General features: G+C 39.3%; 1 protein-coding gene and 1 pseudogene across 1 annotated transcript in view; one reads left to right on the plus strand and one right to left on the minus strand.

Moving 5' to 3' along the window:
* GALNT8 (polypeptide N-acetylgalactosaminyltransferase 8) overlaps positions 1–19,170 on the minus strand; it is a 45,793-nt gene that overhangs the window by 13,431 nt on the left and 13,192 nt on the right. The window contains exons 3-6 of the mRNA XM_058557609.1: positions 6,704–6,870; positions 3,807–3,990; positions 2,855–3,052; positions 2,219–2,333 (exon numbers count right to left, since the gene is read on the minus strand). Of these exons, the coding sequence (XP_058413592.1) occupies positions 2,219–2,333; positions 2,855–3,052; positions 3,807–3,990; positions 6,704–6,870 (664 nt within the window). The remainder of the gene's footprint in view (positions 1–2,218; positions 2,334–2,854; positions 3,053–3,806; positions 3,991–6,703; positions 6,871–19,170) is intronic.
* Positions 5,287–5,662, plus strand: LOC131415796 (large ribosomal subunit protein eL22-like; annotated as a pseudogene).

Below are 19,170 nucleotides of genomic sequence, written 5' to 3' on the forward strand. Positions count from 1 at the left end.
AGCCCTCAAAAAGAAAGAGCATGCTCTCTCTCTCCCCCTTGTCTCTTCCTACTGACTAGAATACAGGGGTGGTGTTGAGTGTGGCAGAACCACAAGACGGAAGAGTCCTGGGCCCCATCGCCCTGGAGCTGTCTTCTCAATCCTGAACTGCTTATGTTCAAACTGTTACGGAAGAGAGAAATTAACTTCTATCTTGTTTAAATCTGTTATTCTGGCCTCTGTCACAGAAGCCAAACAAGGATTCTAATTAATATTTTTATAAATCATTTCAAATTACTTACTACATTTTAATTGCACCATCATCCTTATGACGCAGATAAAACAAGGATGCTTCTCTTCCGTTTCACAAATGGGAAAACTGATTAAGACCACTACGAAAAAAAAAGTTTTCTCTTCCAAAGAATGACTGTGGCTTAAGGTATAACCCAGACAAGAACTCAAAGTCCTTGTTAACATATAAATGTGGGGTCCTGGGTGGGTCCTAAGTGGGTATAATACACGGCTTTAGGGTCATCAGTCTCAGTTGGAAAGAAATTGAAGAGAGTAGGCCTGAATAAGTTTTAGACAGAAAATTATCTTGTTCTTCCAGACTCTGCAACGGACCAGCGATCGCCAGGTCTTAAACAGAATTTCAGAGCTGGGAGGGGGAAAAAAGCCATTTTGTAGAAGCTCAGTCCACAAGGAGTTAGCAGAGCCAGGATTAGAACCCAGGTCCAGCATTTTTTGCAGTGCTACCCCACATCCTTATTATGGTTATTTTAATCATTAACCATCTACTGAGTGTAAGCCATGTTTCAATCACCATACTAGTGCTTGATATAGCAGGTATGACTTAGAGGGCTTGTATGTTGCCCAAGATAATACAAACTTTCGAGTGGTGTAGTAGGATTTGGACTGTCTGTCTCCAATACCTGTGTAGTTTTCACTACTTTCTGCTGCCTCTTTTAAGACTTCAGCCTTAGGATAGAAGATGAAAGAAAGACAAATTAACAAGAACAACCACAAACCCAAGGTCCAGGGCCTTCTAATGAAGGCCTTGTTGATTACACGGAAGAGGCTTAAAGGGATACTATGGAAGGGATCTTTTATACATGAAACCTGCTTGAAACTGATTGTGATGGGTTGAATTTATTGGCCCCAATTCTTCATACATCTCTTCATGGCTTCATTGTAGACTGAAGATATCCCACCACCCCTTGACTTTGGGCTTGACCACATGACTGACTTCAACAAATGATATAGGGCAGAAGAAATAATGTGCTAGTTCCAAACCTTAAAAAGCCTCACATGGTCCCACTTGCCCTCTATTGCGTTATAAGAAGAGCTTTACCAAGGTAGCTGCTGTCTCATCAGCATGGGCCTCAGAATGAACATGTGTGGAACAGAGCCGCCCCATGCAAGCCCAGCTGGACCAGCAGATCTTTGAAAATAAATTATTGTTGTTTGTAGTCACTGAGTTTGGGGTGGTTTGCTACACAGCATTTTTGTGGCAATATCTAACTGATACACTGATGTAATGGGAACCTGCACTTGGGATTTCTCCAGGTGTCTTAGTTTGCACCCTGAATTCCCTTACAGAGCACAAAAATTCAGGCTGTTCATTTGACCTGGGAAAGCATGAGAAGCTGTCAGGGGCAGAGAAGAACGATCATTGCTGAGTATGAAGCCGGTGTTGTTCCAGACAGACAGGAAGTTGGTCAGAACTAGAACTGGTTTGAGGATTTCATTTCTGTACAACACGTCACTAGCTATTTGTCTTAGACTAGACTATATCTCAGCAAGAATTTATGTCATCATGTCAGCTGCTCTAGCCATCCATACAGGAGCAGGCTGGCTGCCCATACATCTGTGTCCCCTGGTCCCTCTGCTCATTCCAGTTTCTCTTTGACTGGTCTTGAGGACAGCTATCTGCCCCAAAGTTGATTTATCCCAGGAGATGCTTGGAAAATGCCAGGAGTCCTCAACAGAAATAGGGTCACTCTCTGCTGAGCTTTAATTCTACCCTCCCCACCCATATCTCCCAGATTATATAGACCTGTACCAGAAAGCTCTACTACAGAGGTCCTATTGCCTGCCCCTAGGGACATGGAAACATGAGAATTTGTCCACCACTTGAGCCAATGACACTTAGCTTTGTTCCAGGATTCCAGAGATCCTGCTACCCTTCTATTATTTCCCCTTCTGCTTTGTCCCATGACGAGAATGGAAGCATACCCACCCGCAAGCTAAGTTCCACATTCTCTCCTCCGTAGACCAGCATCCCACCATCCAGAGACCCGATCTCTCCCAAGAAGAGCCTGTTGGCAGCCAGGATGCCCATGATGGAAGGACTCCTGCAGAGCACACAGCAAGAGTCACTAACCCCTCAATGAAGAATGGGTCAGCGTGGAGGTGAGGGGTAGGAAGCCCAATGATGGTTTGGCCTTCGAAACTCTACCCAAGCCTCTTCTTATCCTGAAGACTTTCCCTAAATTCTCGTTGTGGACTAAGTGCAAGTAGTCTTCCCTCACCCACTGTGCTGTTACAACCCTTCTCAAATTTTACTGCGATTACACATTCTTCATGTTGGTATCCCTACTTCATAGCCTGATAAACGTTTAAAATGGCCCAAATGTTTTCTAAAACATTATATACTTTGCTTTATTTTACTTGAAAGCCTTTAAATAGCGCAAAGCTTCTGTGATTTCTTATCTGGGATCAGCTTTTTTTTCCCTCTATCCTCTGTCCTTCACCTCATCTCCTCCACTTCTCCCACCCCCCTCCCATTACTATCACCAAAGATAAACAAAGCCCACAACTTCCATTCCCGACTTCCTGTGTGCTAGTCAAGTTTCCTGAGCCCACTCAGACTTACTTCACTGGAGCGGTGACGTCATGCAGATCAATCCAGGCCTTTGGCAGTGGATCATAGCGGCACCATAGTTCCCAGTTAAACCCATCAACTGCCAGTTCATACTTAGTCAGTTCAAAAGTGTCAAAACGAATGTTGTCAAACACAGGAGACACAATCACAGTGCGGTCTTCCTGAATCCGAGCCAAAATAGGTTCTGCCCTAGAAGAAGAGTGTGTGACAAGCCCAGGTTGGATATGAGGGTAAGCAGCAGAAGAAAGCAGACAAAGGTGCTCCAAGCTCCTTGCCCTGACACAGAGCACATTCTTCATTTGGGCTATGCTGTGTTGTGAGCAGGACTCTCCCGAGTCCAGAGAATCTCTGCAGCTTTCAGGATAGCTGGGGCTGCTAGCAGCTGACCCAAGTCAAGAGCAGATTTGAAATTAATTCCTCAAAATTAGTACCCACCCCTAAGCTATTGTGAACACGGACTATCAGTATTCAGCCTGAATTTACAATATCTCTTGGCTTTCCCTGTTTCCAAAATGATATCTCTTTACTACCTGATTCTCCACATTCTCCAAAGAACACAGCTCTCTTTGTATCCTGTAATTCAGGGCTGAGAAAAACCTTAGGAAAGACCAAGAAGATGATCTCTTCATTTTACAGATAAGGACATAAATGTCTAGTTAGGTGAAGTGACTTATTCAAAGTCACAAAGTATTGGCAAAGTCAGGGCTGAGATCCAGTTGTCAATACTCCAAGCCCATTGCTTTTTCTCTAGCACTAGACTACTTTCCTTAGCCAACCAAAATCCCTGAGTAAAATCATTCTGTCTTTGGAGCTTCCCTTTGTTTAAGGTTTGGTGTTGACTTTCCCTATTTCCACAATATCCTGCCATGTATTCGGTACAAGTACTGTGTACGATGTCTCCTTTCTCCCCTTTCCCAGAAGAGAAAACCTCCTGGAGCCTTACCACCCAACGTTCACTTCAATATGAGCATCCAAGATGGCGACCACATCAGCCGTGGCCGCTTCCCTGCCAGCATTGCGTGCTTGAGCCAGACCTTTTCTCTCGGTGTGCCGTATTATTTTCAGTAGTCCTGGATACTTCTGGTTGTAAAGCTTAATCTTCTCTTCCAAGTATGCCTTTAGTTCTTCTGCCAACCAAACACACATCTATAGGAATTCTGAGTGCAATAATCAACGTAGTACAATAATTTCACATTATTATACAGTAGTGGTTGGACTACCTCCAGTTTAGGATGAACAATTCTACAGCCTTGACTGAGAAAATACCTAGCGTTTCCACTGCATACTTGTCTTTTCCCTTCCATCCTTAGGCTTAACGTTACCATTCCTAATCTCCTTTCCCTCGAAGTTAAACTATCTTAGAATAATAATACTGTTTACAATGTGCCAGGCACTGTTACACTTGTTTTATGTATATTGAAAAATTTTTACGAGAATGAGTAGGACAGACCTAACTGAACTAAGGTGGAAGTGCTGTTGGACGGACATTGCAGAGACAGCATGGAATGTCTTCTCCACACGTAACTCTCAAGATTTTCTGGAGAATCCATAAGCAACTGAAATTGTGTCTTATTTTAGATATTCCTACTTGGTCAACTCAAGGACAATTGAGACAGAATGCAGAGACTAATCTCTTTGCCAGTGTCTGGCTAATGAGTTTATCCCCAAATTATGCAAACAGTATTCACTCTTCCCAGATTGTATACAGTTCTTTTCTTCCCTCTCTCCCCTCTCTTTTATGAAGTCTGTCTATGTATTTGTTCTTTGACTCAGCCTACCAGTTGACTTCCTCATATATTTGAAAACAACTTGAAGGCAAATTTCTAAGCAGTGTTTAAAATATCTAACCAAATAACTCTGGGTTATTCATTGATAATATTAATTCATTTAATTCTCAAAGAATCCTATCAGGGAGGCACTTCAGTATCCCCTCTTTACAAATGAAAAACTGAGGCACAGAGAGGTCAAGAAACTTTCCAAGTCACACATCTAGTAAGTGGCACACCCTGGATGTGAACCCATTTTGTGCTTACCCACCATGCCATGCTGCCTCAAGAGCTATGTGTGTACTTGATTGGATTTATCAAGACCTCCCTCCTCTCCCACCATGACCAAGAGATGAGATTCTTGCTGGTTTCTTTCTCGGAAGGAGAGTAGACTTGTGAGTCCTGAAGTGGTCAGGACCTGGAATCAATACCTACATGACGACAGTACTAAAATTTGCCCAATTTTAGAATTTTCCCAGCTGCACTCCAGGGTGACTGACTCAATAACTGAAGGTGTTAAAGAGAGCCAATGGATCTGAAGGCTGTTTACTCCCATTGGGGGAAACCAAGTTGGAAAGTCCCCACACTCACCCAGTCACCACTTTTAGAGAGTAATCAGAAGAGTTTGCCATATTGTTTTCTGCCTGTGTTGCCACCATGGTGCCCATGAAAAAGCCTGTGGTGCAGCGGGGCAAAAAAAGAAGCAGGTTCTGAAGTTCATCCTTGACTGCATCCACCCGGTAGAAGGTGGGATCATGAATTCTGCTAATTTTGAGCAATTTCTTCAAGGTCAAAGTGAATGGAAAACTGGAAATCTCAGTGGAGGGTTGTAACCATTGAATGAAACAAAAGCAAAATTACCATAACTTCTGAGGCACCTTTTTTCAAAAGGTATTTGAAATAGCTAACCAAAAAATACCTGAAAAATAATCTATGTGATTGGTTGCACATAGTTGCTAAGAGGAAAGCGAGTTAGGAATGACATTACTTCGAGATTAACCAGGATGAAGAAGAGGAGGAAGATGAGGATTAAGAGTCATTTATCTGGAATATTTTGCATGAGTTAATAAAACTAAGACCTAACACTTGCTGAGCAGTTACTATGTGCTAAATGCTATTCATAATCCATGTATTACATCAGTGAACACAGTAGCTAGAACTAGGGCTCTGGACTCTGAAGTTTATGGTCAAATTTCAATTCTGTCACTTACCAGCTGTGTGATGTTGAGCAAGCTCCTTGACCAGTCTATGCCTTAATTTTTTGCATCTATGTAATGGGCAAAAAAGTGGTTACTTCCTCATAGGTTGTTATAATGATTAAAATAGTTAACATATACAAGGTGCTTAGAACAAACAGTGTTAGCTACCATTATTATCTCATTTAAGTCTAGTTATAGTCCATGAGATACTTATTATTATCAATATCAATGTCTTGTAGATAAGGAAATGGGAGCAAGGAGAAGTTAAGTTGCCCAAGGACATAATGCTTATAAGGGAGGAACTGGGATTCCGAAATCCATAAAGCGAGGACTCAGGTCCACTATCTCCCACTTCTCTATGTGTCCTTCTTGGGTGGGCTAGACCAGGTTGGGGAGAGGGCATGATGTGTGCAAGAGACATTGCCATCGTGAAGTCTCAGCACCCAAATCTCCCTTTTCTCCGGACTTAATTACCCAGAATTTTTTCCTCATAGAGAAAGATTCCAGATCTCTTCTTGGTGTCTGAGATCCTCCTTTGGACCCTACCTCAGTCCTCAGGTATCTCTCATGGTGCATGGAAAGGGCACAAGCGGCTTTGGAGTCATGTAGGCCTGGGCCTGACTCAGTTCCACCACTGATTCATCATGCAATTTGAGTCTTAGTTTCTTCATCTGTGTAATCGAGATGAGGATCCTCTGTCTTGACTTGGAGAAGATTAATGTACCCAATACAAACAGGCCCTCAATAAATGATCCCTTTCTTTTCCCTACTTGAGAAGCCCAAAGCATCCTAAACTTTAAGCTAAAACCCCTTTTCACTCTAGCACAGTCAATAAATGGTTGTTTTTACTATTATTCCTTGAGGAGGTTACTCACCATTTGAGCTAAAATCATCCACCAAGATGATCTCCTTCAGCAATCGAGAGGGGGTTCGGTTGATAATACTAGTGATGGCCCGTAGTATAATGGACAGAGCTTCGTTCATGAATATGAGAATGACACTGAGGGATGGCAGTTGTGAAGAATATGTCTTCAGAAGACACCTATAAGAGACCATTTTTTATAACCATATTACTTTTTTAAATTGCTTAAACATTACTCTCCAATCTACTCCTTCACTGTATATCATGTTACATCAACCAACTCATCAACCCCCCCAGACTCATTAGGAAGGGAAACTCTCAGTTGCTTATCACAATAGCAAGAAGATTTTATATTTGTTTATCAAAAATTCTTCTAATATGGGAATAAAACATTTCTTTTGATTAATCTTCAGTAGATATTTCCATTTGAACATTCAACATGCTCCAAAGGGAACTCCTATTCCTCTCCATCCCCAAATTAGCTTCCTTGCCAGAGGCCTTCTTTCTATCATTGCCACCACCCTTTCCCCATGTTCCCAGACCTTCAGTCATTTTTGACACAACCCTCTACTTCACCACTATAGACAGGTGGCAAACTGTACAAAGAATTGTGCTTGACACATTTTTTAAAGTCATAGTTTACATTTATTAAATGCTTACCATATGCTAGGCACTGACTTATTCTTCTTTTTTAACATCTTTATTGAGATGTAATTCATATACAATAAAAGTCATCCATTTAAAAATGTACAATTCAATGGATTTTTTAATATTCACAGAGTTGAGCAACCATCACCACTATTTAATTTTAGAACATTTTCATTACACTGACAAGAAACATTGTACCCATTACCAGTTATTTTCCATTTCTTCCCAACTCATTCCACCCACACGTCCCTCAGCCATAGGCAACTACTAATCTACTTTCTTTCTCTATAGAATTGCGTATTCTGGACTTTTCATACAAACGGAAATACACAGTATGTGGTCTTTTATGACTGACTTCTTTCACTTAGCATAATGTTTTCAAGGTTCATTAGTTATAGCACATATCAGTACTTCATTTCTTTTTATTGTCAAATAATATTCCACTTCATGAATATGCCACATGTTTATCCACTCATCAGTTGCTGGACATTTAGGATATTTCTACTTTTTGGCTATTACTAGTGCCATCATGAATATTCTTGAACAAGTTCTTGTGATGGAATATGTTTTCATTTCACTGATGTACACAACTAAGAGTGTAATTGCTAAGTTGCATGATAACTCTATGTTTAACAATTTGATGAATTGCCATACTGTTTTCCAAAGTGACTGCACCATTTTACATTGCCAGCAGTAACAAATGAGGGCTCCAATCTCTCCACATCCTGGACAGCACTTGTCATTGTCTGTCATTTTGACGATAGCCATCCCAGTGAGTGTGAAGTATTATCTCATTGTGGTTTTGACTTCCATTTATCTAATAACGCATGATGTTGAGCATATTTTCATGTGCTTTTTGGTCATTTGTATATCTTCTTTGTGGAAAAGTCTGAGTCCTTTGTTTATTTTTAATTTGGTTGTCTTTTTATTATTGAGTTGTAAGAGTTATAATATATTCTAGATTCAAGTACCTTATCAGATATGTAGTTTGCAAATATTTTCTCCCACTCTGTGAGTTCTTTTCACTTTCTTATTATTATTGCAGCAAAGAAAATTTCAGTTTTGATGAAGTGCAATTTTTCAATCTTCTCTTATCACTTATGCTTTTGGTGTCATATCTAAGTAATTCATGATCTAACCCATGATCTCTAAGATTTACTCTTATGCTTTCTTCTACGAGTTTTATAGTTTATCTCTTACATTTACATCTATGACCGTTTTGAGTTAATATTTATGTATGGTATGTAGGGTTCCAACTTCACCTTTTTGCATATAGACACCCTGTTGGCCCACAAGTGTTTGAAGAGACTGTTCTTTCCCACACTGAATTGTCTTCGCACCTCTAAAGGAGAAAAACTGTCCTGTGTGTCTCTGTCTACTCATAGCACTACTCACAGTGGAAACTTCAGTGACCAGCTATGTGGGGGTTTTTCCCACATCAAACAATTCTGTGACACCAGCTGGGTGTCCCACAATTTAATTCAATTCTGACACTATCTACCTGGAGTTAACATCACATTCCACAGGTTAAGGGTTCAGGCCCACAAGACTGCCTCCCCCACTCCGGAGGCCAATCCAAGTCCAGGTTGTTATCTGTGCTTCTGACCCACTGACCACATACGTTGGAGGTTCCCACAACCCCTTCCTTAGGTTAGATTAATTTGCTAGAGCAGCTCACAGAACTCAGGAAAACACTTTACTTACTAGATAACTAGTTTATTACAAAGGATATTAAAGGATACAAATGAACACCCAGATGAAGAGATACATAGGGCAAGGTCCTGAAGGTCCTGAGCACAGGAGTTTCTGTCACAGTGGAAACTACCTACATACTCCCAGCATATGGTTGTGTTCTTGTTCACAAACCCAGAAGCTCTCCAAATCCCACAGCTCAGGAATTTTTATGGAGGCTTCATTACCTAGGCATGAGTGATTAAATCATTGGAAATTAGTGATCAAGTCTATCTCTACCACCCTCCTCTCCCAGGAGGTGGAGTGGAGGGCGAGGTGGGGTTGAATATTCCAACCCTCTAATCACAGGATTTGTTCCCTGGCAACCTATCTATCTTTAGGGGATTTCTAAAAGTCACCTCACTAACATAAACTCAGGTAATATTGAAAAGAGTTTGTTATGAATAACAAAAGACCCCTTTCTCTCTCTTCTCACATAGGAAATTCCAAGGATGCCAGGAACAGGGGCTAAGACCAAATGTATATTTCTTATTATAAATCACAATATCACAGCACTCTTGTCAGGATCAATTGACCATAAATGTAATAGTTTATTTCTGGATATCAATCCTGTTCCACTGATCTGTATATCTATCCTTAACCAACAACACATTGTCTTGATTACCATAGCTTTGTGGTAAGTTTTGAAAGGGAAAATGTGAGTCCTATAACTTTATTCTTCTTTTTCAAGATGCTTTGGCTATTTTGGATTGATTGCATTTTCGTATGAATTTTGGGATCAGCTTGTCAATTTCTACCCAAAATCCAGCTGGTATTTTGATAGAGACTGTAGATCAACCTGGAGACTATTGCCATTTTAACAAAATTAAATCTTCCAACCATGAATATGGGGTATTTTCCATTTATTTAAATCTTTAATTTCTTAACCAATGCTTTGTAGTTTTCCATTTACAAGCTTACACTTCTTTGGTAAATTTATTCCCAAGTATTTTTTCTTTTTGACAGTATTATAAGTGGACTTGTTTTCTTTTCTTTCTTTCTTTTTTTTTTTTTGTTTGGTGAGGAAGATTGGCCCTGCGCTAACATCTGTTGCCAGGCTTCCTCTTTCTGCTGAAGAAGATTGGCCCTGAGCTGTGCCCATCTTGACGAGCAGTGTGTAGGTCTGCACCTGGGATCCAAACCTGCAAACCCCAGGCTGCCGAAGCAGAGTGCACAAACTTAACCACTATGGCCATTGGGCTGGCCCCCTGGACTTGTTTTCTTAATTTCATTTTTGAATTGTTTATTGCAAATCTATTGAAACATAATTGAATTTTGTGTATTGATCTTGTATCCTGCAACTTTTCTGTTTTCATTTATTAGCTCTAATAGTTTTCTAATGGATTTTTAGGATATTCTGTATTTAAAAGCATGTCACCTATAAATAGAGATAGTTTTACTGCTTCCATCCCAAACTGGATGATGATTTTTCTTTTTCTCGCCTGATTATCATGGCTAGAATTTTCAGTAAAATATTAAGTACAAGTTATGAGGTCAGACATACTTATTTTATTTTAGATGATGTGGGGAAAGCTTTCAGTCTTTCACCATTAGGAATGATGTTAGCTGTGGGCTTTTTGTAGATGCCCTTTATCGTGTTGAAGAAGCTCCCATCTATTCTTTGCTTATTAGGTGTTTTAATAAAGGGTCTTGGATTTTTTTCAAATTTTTTTCTGTGTTTATTGAGATGATAGTGTGTTTTTTGTCCTTTATTCTATTAAAATGAGGTATTATATTAATTGATTTTCAGAGGTTGAACCAAATTTATGCTCCTGGCTTAAATCCCACTTGATCCTAGTGTATAATCCTATTACTATGCTGTTAGATTCAGTTTGCTAGTATTTTATTGAGGATTTTTACATCTATATTCATAAGAGATACTGCTCTGTAATTTTCTTTTCTTGTGATTTATTTATCTGGCTTTGGTATCAGGGTAATACTGGCCTTATATAATGAGTTGGGAGTGTGGGGGATCAGAATTGGCCACCTCAAGATGTGTCTTTTTGGCGTGAGGATTATTTTGGGCTGGTTACTTTTAAGAAACTGCAGACAGGCAGAAGCTCTGAAAACCAAGTAGAAGTAACCCTTTGTAAGAGACATTTACATTTGTAAGGGAAATCTCCATTTGTAAAGATGTCTCCCTCTCTGTACCAGGAAGAGGGGGGTGACCATATCTCTAGAAACTCTTATCAAAGAGGAAAGCAAGGACTTAAATCTGCATAATAACCTTACTCTTGTTTACTGTGCTTTTCTGGTAATCTCCCATAACTGACTCCCTGCACCCCCAACAGGCCCCCACAGTGAAGGCTAACAAGACTGGGTTTTGTCCTAGAAGTATTGAAGGATTTTAAGCAAAGGATAGGTATGATCAAATTAATACATTTAAAAGATCATTCTGGCTGCCAGGAGGAGAACAGATGAATGACAATCAGCCACACGTGGTCACCATAATCCAGATGGGCAGGTATGCAGACCTCAGCCACGGCATGCCCTGAGGGAAGAGAGGAGTGAAACGAAGAGCAACGGCTTCAGTCTGATTTCCTAGTCACCTGAATGTGGTGGGCGAGTGAGGGACTGGAAGGAGGATACTACCTCACAATGCTTCTCAAGCTCCAAGGTGCACACAACCCACTTGGGAATTGTGCTAAAGGGCAGATTCTGGTTCAGTAGGTCTGGGTGGGGTCTGAGATTCTGCATTTCTCATGGGATCCAAGATGATGCCAATGCTGTAAGAGTGTGGTACTACATGTAAGACAAAGTCTTCAGACAGACCTGTACCCAAGTCACAGCTCTGTCACTTTCCATCTGTGTGATCTTGGGAAAGCTACCTAACCGTTTTCTGCCTCTTTTTCCTTATTTGTGAAATGGTAGTAGTGGTAATAATAACAACACTCACATCAGAGTATTATTGTGAGGGTCAAAAGCAATAATGTGCATGAAGTGCTCAGAATAAAAGAAGTACTCGATAAATGTTAGCTGCTATTATGACTACTTTGGTGGCTATTGCTGTTCTTACTCTTGTTATATTTATTACTTGGACAATGAGACCATTCACTGAGCTAGAGGAGAAAGAGAAATTGATACATTTAGGTTTGGCCAGTTGAGTCTAAAGTGCCTTTGAATCATATCATGGAATTCCACAGCAGATCATTACATTTATGGTCTCAGGGCCTCAGCTAAACAATCTGGATTGCAGATGTGTGAATTTGGGAGTCATTACCATGTAGGTGGTGATGAACTCATAAGAGTTGGATAAAATCACCTCAGCTACATGCAGAAAAGAGCCTTGAGCCAAAGCCCAAGGATCATCCATATTTAAAGCAGAGGCAGAGGAGCCTGACAGAGATGAACTTTAATTCTTTCAAGCACAGTGGCAGTTCTTCATGTCTAGTATAGACTGGTTATATAACAAATATGTACTAATTGAGACTAAGAAGAGGTAATTATGTTAAATAGAAGATGGATTAAAACTCTGTTCATCTTCTCTTCCCTCTAATCCACATAATCTGATCAGCCACCCTCAGATTTTCTTTCCTCCACCCAGTCTCCCATGCATTCTTTTGAATAATTTCTTGGCTATAATCCAAATGCTTTCACAATGCTTCTCTTATCCACACCCCACATTGTCTTCCCCACCTTATAGCAAGAGACACAGGAAATATGGTTCCTGCAGTTCCAAAAAGAATGATCTCGCCTTCGTCCTCACTCCCCAGCACCTGACCTGGAATGTGTAGATCAGCACTATCCAAGAGAGTTTTCTGCAATAATGGAAATGTTCTATATCTGTGCTGTCTATTTTGATACTCTCTAGCCACATGTGGCTATTGAGCACTTATAATGTGGCTATGTAACCAAAAAACTAAATTTTTAATTTAATTCAATTTTAATTAATTTAAATTTAAATAGCCACATATGACTAGTGGCTACCATATTGGACAGTATAGCAGAAGATAGTGAAAAATATTTATTGATTGGAGGACAGGTAGAGGAACTGATCTTTAGCAACTCCTTCCAATGTAGAACAATGGTCCCCCATCACCCCCAGCAACAGGACGGGACAATGGGAGAAACAGCTAAGGTGAGTAAGTTCCAGGTGTTAGAGCAAGAAAGATAAACTTTATGTATATCACAACTTTGCCTGAAATTACTGTTGTATAGAACAAATAAACTGATATGTACCCATGCAAACAGGCTTGAAGCAATTGCAAAATGTATATTTACATTGAGACTTCTTAAGGTAAATTATGCCAGTAACAAGGCCAACTTCCTGCAGTGACACAAGACTCTACACTTAGTGGGTTAAGTTAGCTAATACTTTGCTATCACCATCTTGAAATTCTTACTAATTTTTTTTTTTTAACAAAGGGCCTCCCATTTTCATTTTGCACTGGTCCCTGCTAATTTTGTAGCTGATCCTGACCACAGCATTTTAGCGGACCACCTACTAGAGGTTAACTATTGTAGCTATGCCTGTTCCTGTGTTTAATTGTTTGTTGGTATTTAATATCTACCTAAACTCAATAAAGTGACTGACCGGTTCTCCAGTTCCTACAACTCTCTCCTGAGTAGCCTTTCTCTGGTCTCTGAAAGGTAAAGAGAGGACAGACAACATGAGAACTGCCAAGGCTGGTGTCTCTCTGGTATCAGACAGTTATCCAGAAAGCTGGGGAAACCTAGTGACTACAAACACTTTGGCATCTTGCCTAGTAGGAAGCTGGACTCAATGACATAGAAGGTCTATTCTAAATTCAAGATTCTATGTGATGGCTCTCATTCACTAAATTATTTCTCTCTCACAGGAAGTCAGTGAAATGGTCTTCCTATAGTTCCCAAGCCATGGCATTCTCAAAGCCTTCCAGAATGCTTTAGCTCTGAAATCTGAGAAATGTGTCTGAGCCACATGGATTTTTAATGACCAGCAGAGAGGAAGAGTACTCCTTCGGTTTATTAGTATCAGAGGTGATTCAGATGCTATTCAAGCATATATGGATACTTGATTCATACATATTTTCTATCCACAGTAATACTTTCTGACAAGCAGTTTAATGAATTAATCCCTATGGAATTAAACCTGAAGAGATTAAATAAGTATAAGGCAGCTTCAACTACCAACTGATCCAAGCATATTATACTCATATTTCAAAACCTAAATCATGCAATCAACCCCAAGAAAATTTATTAGGTTCTATTTGCCTTCTGATTCACAAGTGGCAAATATTGACACATATGCCACCATTTTCCCCTTGTATGATAGTAGGCATCACTAACAGATCACGGCACTAATGACCGTGGCCTCTGACCACATGGACTCAAAAGTCCTCCCACCACAATACTCTAGGTAGTCATTATCAATCAATTGGAGCTGGCATGAAAGACGAAATTTTTTTACCATCCTTGCATATGCTGATTGGGTAGAAGTTTTCTCTAAATACCTTAGGGGCAGAAAATCTCAGGATAAGGCAATCTACATGTTGAAATGAGTGGGTCTTAATGAAGAAGTAGCTTCTCACATCTCCATCTAAAGCTACACCTGCTGTCCTCTGACTCAGGGAATCAGGGGATGCTGAGAAATTATCTTTTTAGGGTGATGTGATACAGAATACTAATTCATCAGTCAAATCATGCATTGGGCCACTGTCATGCACATGGATTATAGGTCACATCTTGAATGATGACTCTTGCTCTCACGATTAAAAGTACAAATGGAAGGAAACTTATGGAAAAAATTTCTGGTCACAATTCCTTGTTAGTTTGATGTCCAATCAATTCAGCTACAAGATCTTAGCACTCAGAGGCTGCAACTTATGATATATTTAATAACCCCAATAAGAAATCTTCATACTCAAAAACTTCTAGGCACATCCAAAAGCTCAATAAACTTCAAGTAGGATAAATGCACAGATATACACATAGACACATCGTAGTCCAAATGCTGAACGTTAAAGAGAAAATCTTGAAAGAAGCAAGAGAAAAACGACTCACCGCATGCAAAGGAACCCCAATGATATTAACAGTTGATATCTCATAAGAAACAATAGAGCCAGAAGGCAGTGGGATGACATATCAGAAATGCTGAAAGAAAAAGTAAACTATCAAGCAAGCATCTTTTATCTTATATCTTTCAAATATAAAGGCAAAATAAAGACATTGGCAGATAAACAAACACTGAGAGAATTCATTGGTAGGAGACCCACCTTACAAGAAATGCTAAGTTCTTTAGGCTGAAAGTCAGAGAGTAATTCAAACACACACACACACACACACACACACACACACACACAAACACACACACACACGAGCACCAGTAAACATAACTGAGTAATTATAAAAGATAGTATAGATGACTATTTCATCTCCTTTCTTCTCTTAAATGATTTAAAAATCATTAAAAGACTTATTTTTTAAAAGTGTGTATAATTGTATTGTTGGGCCCATATTATATAGTAATTTCATATACTTGACAATAACAGCACAAATGAGGTAGGTGGAAGCAAAGCAGTATTGAAGTAAGGAAATGACACAGATGGTAAGTTGAATCCACAGGAACAAGTGTAGAGAATCAAACATCATAAAAAAGAAGATAAATATAAAAAATTCTATAAATTTAAACTTCCTCTCCTTTTTTCTCATCTTCTTTAATAGAGAAAAATTATATAAAGTAATTATAACAGTATATTTTTTGGTTTGTACCATACATACATGTAATATGCATAGCAATAATAGCAAAAAAGTAGGAATAGGAAATAGAGCTATATATGAGAAACTTTCCTATATCTCACTTAAATTAAGGTAGTATAAGTTTAAGTAGATTCTGATAGGTTAAGATGTATGCAATAAGCCCTAGAGCAACTTCTAAGAAAATAACTCAAAAATGTACCAAAAAATCATTCAAAGATTTATACTGTTATTAGAAAATATTCTCTTAATGTAAAAAACAAGCAGTAAAGAAGAATTAGAGGAAAAAGACATGAGACATTTAAAAGCAAAAATAGAATGGCAGACACTATACCAACTATATCAATAAAAACATTAAATGTGAATGAATTAAACAACCTAGTAAAAAGGTAGAGATTGTCAGATTGTACAAAAAAAAAATTCAATTATATACTGTCTACAGGAAACATACTTTAGATTAAAAAATACAAATAGGTTGAAAGTAAAGGATATAGCAGGCAAACAACAACTATAAGAAAGCTAGAGTGGCTATATGAATATGAGACAAAATAGATGTTAAAACAAAAATGTTACTAGTGATGAAAGGGGAGATTTTATAACTATAAAAGGATCAATCCATCAGGAAGATATAACAATTATAAACATATACACCAAGCAACACAGTCCCAAAATACATGAAACAAAAACTGACAGAATTGAAGGGAGAAATAGACAATTCAACAATAATAGCTAGAAACTTCAACACCCAACTTTCAATAATAGATACAACAAGTAGGCAGAAGATAAACAAGGAAATGGAAGACAAACAACACTGTAAACCAACCACACCTAATAGACATCTATAGAACACTCTATCCAGCAATAGCAGAATACAATATTCTTAACTGTACATACAATGGTCTCCAGGAAGGATCATATGCTAGGTCATAAAATAAGGCTCAGTAAATTTAAAAAGATTAAATTCATACAAAGTGTGATTCTCTGGTCACAGTGGTGTGACATTAGAGAGGACCACAGAAAAATGTTTGGAAAATTCACAAATATGTGGAAATTAAACAATACATTCCTAAGTAACCATTAGATAAAAGAAGAAATCACAGGGAAATTAGAAAATACCTTAAGATGACTGAAAACCAAAACACAATACACCAAAACTTATGGAATACAGCAAAAGCAGAGCTTGGAAGGAAATTTATAGCTGTCAACACCTCTATTAAAAAGAATAAAGATCAGGGGCCAGCCCAATGGCATACTGGTTAAGTATGCATACTCTGCTTCCGTGGCCCGAGGTTCACAGATTCAGATCCTGGGCATGGACTTACGCACCACTTATCAAGCCATGCTGTGGTGGCGTCCCATATACAAAATAGATGAAGATGGGTAGAGATGTTAGCTCAGGGCCAATCTTCCTCAGCAAAAGGAGGAAGATTGGCAATAGACGTGAGCTCAGGGCCAATGTTCCTCACAAAAACAAAAAAGAAGAAGAATAAAGATCTCAGAGGAGTGACATCAGCTTTATGGAGGAGTGAGCTCTCCCCTTAGACTCTCCTTCCTAAGACACAACAAAAAGGACATTCATATACCAAGAGAGAACATTCACACACCACAAAAGATATCTGAGAGACCCACGAAGCCATCCGTCTGAAGGTGGAAATGCTGAACCCCCAGGAGGAGGTGGAAGGTGGTAAGGAGAGCTCCTCTCCCTCCCCAAGATCAGCGACCATGGGCTCCAGACCACACCTGGTCTGAGAGGAGAGGGGGGAGGGGCGGCCCTCTACAGGAACACTGTCACTCTCCAAGTTCCCTCATAACCCATGAGAAAGCCTCGCACAGAGGTGACTAAGCTATTGTGGGAGTGTCTTCATCAAGCAAGCACCCCAGCAGAGCAGATAGCAGGGGCAGAGCGAGAAGCCCCCAGGATCACGCAAGCAATACTAAGCACCCCTCTCCCTCACCCAGCACTCCAGCTCAACTGGTTGGCCAGAGCGCCCATGTAGAAGACAGAAAAGCAGCAGCTGTGAGTGAGTGAGCCAGGGATGGCAGTGGGCTCAGGATGCACAGCTCTGACACCCGGCCAGGGGCAGCAGGTGGAAGATGTGACCAGATACTATCACAATGTGGAGGCACAAATCCACACCGTCAAACAGTATGAAAAAATATATTAATACTCCAGACCAGAAGGAAAATGACAAGCACCCAGAAATCAATCCTGAAGGCACAGAAATATATAATCTAAATGACAGAGAATTCAAAATAGCTATCATAAAAACGTTCAGTGAGTTAGAAGAAAATACAGATAGACAATTCAATGAAATCAGGAACTTCTTCACAAAAGAGATTGAAACTATAAAGAAAAACCAATCAGAATTATTGGAAATGAAAAACACAATGGATGAGATAAAGAAATCTGGACTCCCTGAATTTAGAGCTGATATTATGAAGGACAGAATCTGCAGTCTGGAGGACAGAAATATAGAAATGCTTCAGTTGGAGGAGGAGAGAAAACTAACACTAAAAAGAAACGAAGAAATTCTCCGAGAAATATCCAACTCAATTACGAAATACAACATAAGGATTATAGGTATTCCAGAGGGAGAAGAGAAGGAGAATGGGGCAGAGACCTTGTTCAAAGAAATATAGCTGAGAACTTCCCACACCTGGGAAAGGAGCTGGAAATACAAGCAAAAAAAGCCAATAGATCTCCTAACTATATTAATGTATAAAGACCTTCTCTGCGGCATATAGTAGAAAAGCTGGCAAAAGTCAATGACAAGGAAAAGAATATTAAGGGCAGCAAGGCAGAAGAAGATAACTTACAAAGGAACCCCTATCAGTCTTTCAGTGGATTTCGCAGCAGAAACCTTATAGGCTAGGAGAGAGTGGAATGATATTCAAAATTCTGAAAGACAAAATCTTTTAGCCAAGAATACTCTATCCAGTGAAAATATCCTTCAGATATGATGGAGAAATAAAAACTTTCCCAGATAAACAAAAGCTAAGGGAGTTATCACCACAAGACCTCCCCTATAAGAAACACTCAAGAAAATCCTCATAACTGAAAAAAAACAGAAAGAAAGGGGTTACAAAGCCTTGAGCAAAGAGAAAAATAGGTAGACAAAAACAGAAAAATTGCAGCTCTCTATCAGAACAGCTTAGCAAACACTTAATTATAACATCAAAGATAAAGGGAAAGGAAACACCAAAATTAAATATAATCTCGTTATTTTAACCATGAACTCACAACACAAGATAGAATAAGTTATGACAATAATAGCTTAGAAGGGGAAGAGGAAACGGATGGAATCGACTTAGTCTAAGGAAATAAGAGGCCATAAGAAAATGGACTACCTCATCTACAAGATTTTTTATACAGACCTCACGGTAACCACTAAACAAATAATCAGAACAGAGACAAAAATGATAAAG

The sequence above is a fragment of the Diceros bicornis genome, chromosome 17 (genome assembly GCF_020826845.1).
Source record: "Diceros bicornis minor isolate mBicDic1 chromosome 17, mDicBic1.mat.cur, whole genome shotgun sequence".
NCBI lineage: Eukaryota > Metazoa > Chordata > Mammalia > Perissodactyla > Rhinocerotidae > Diceros > Diceros bicornis.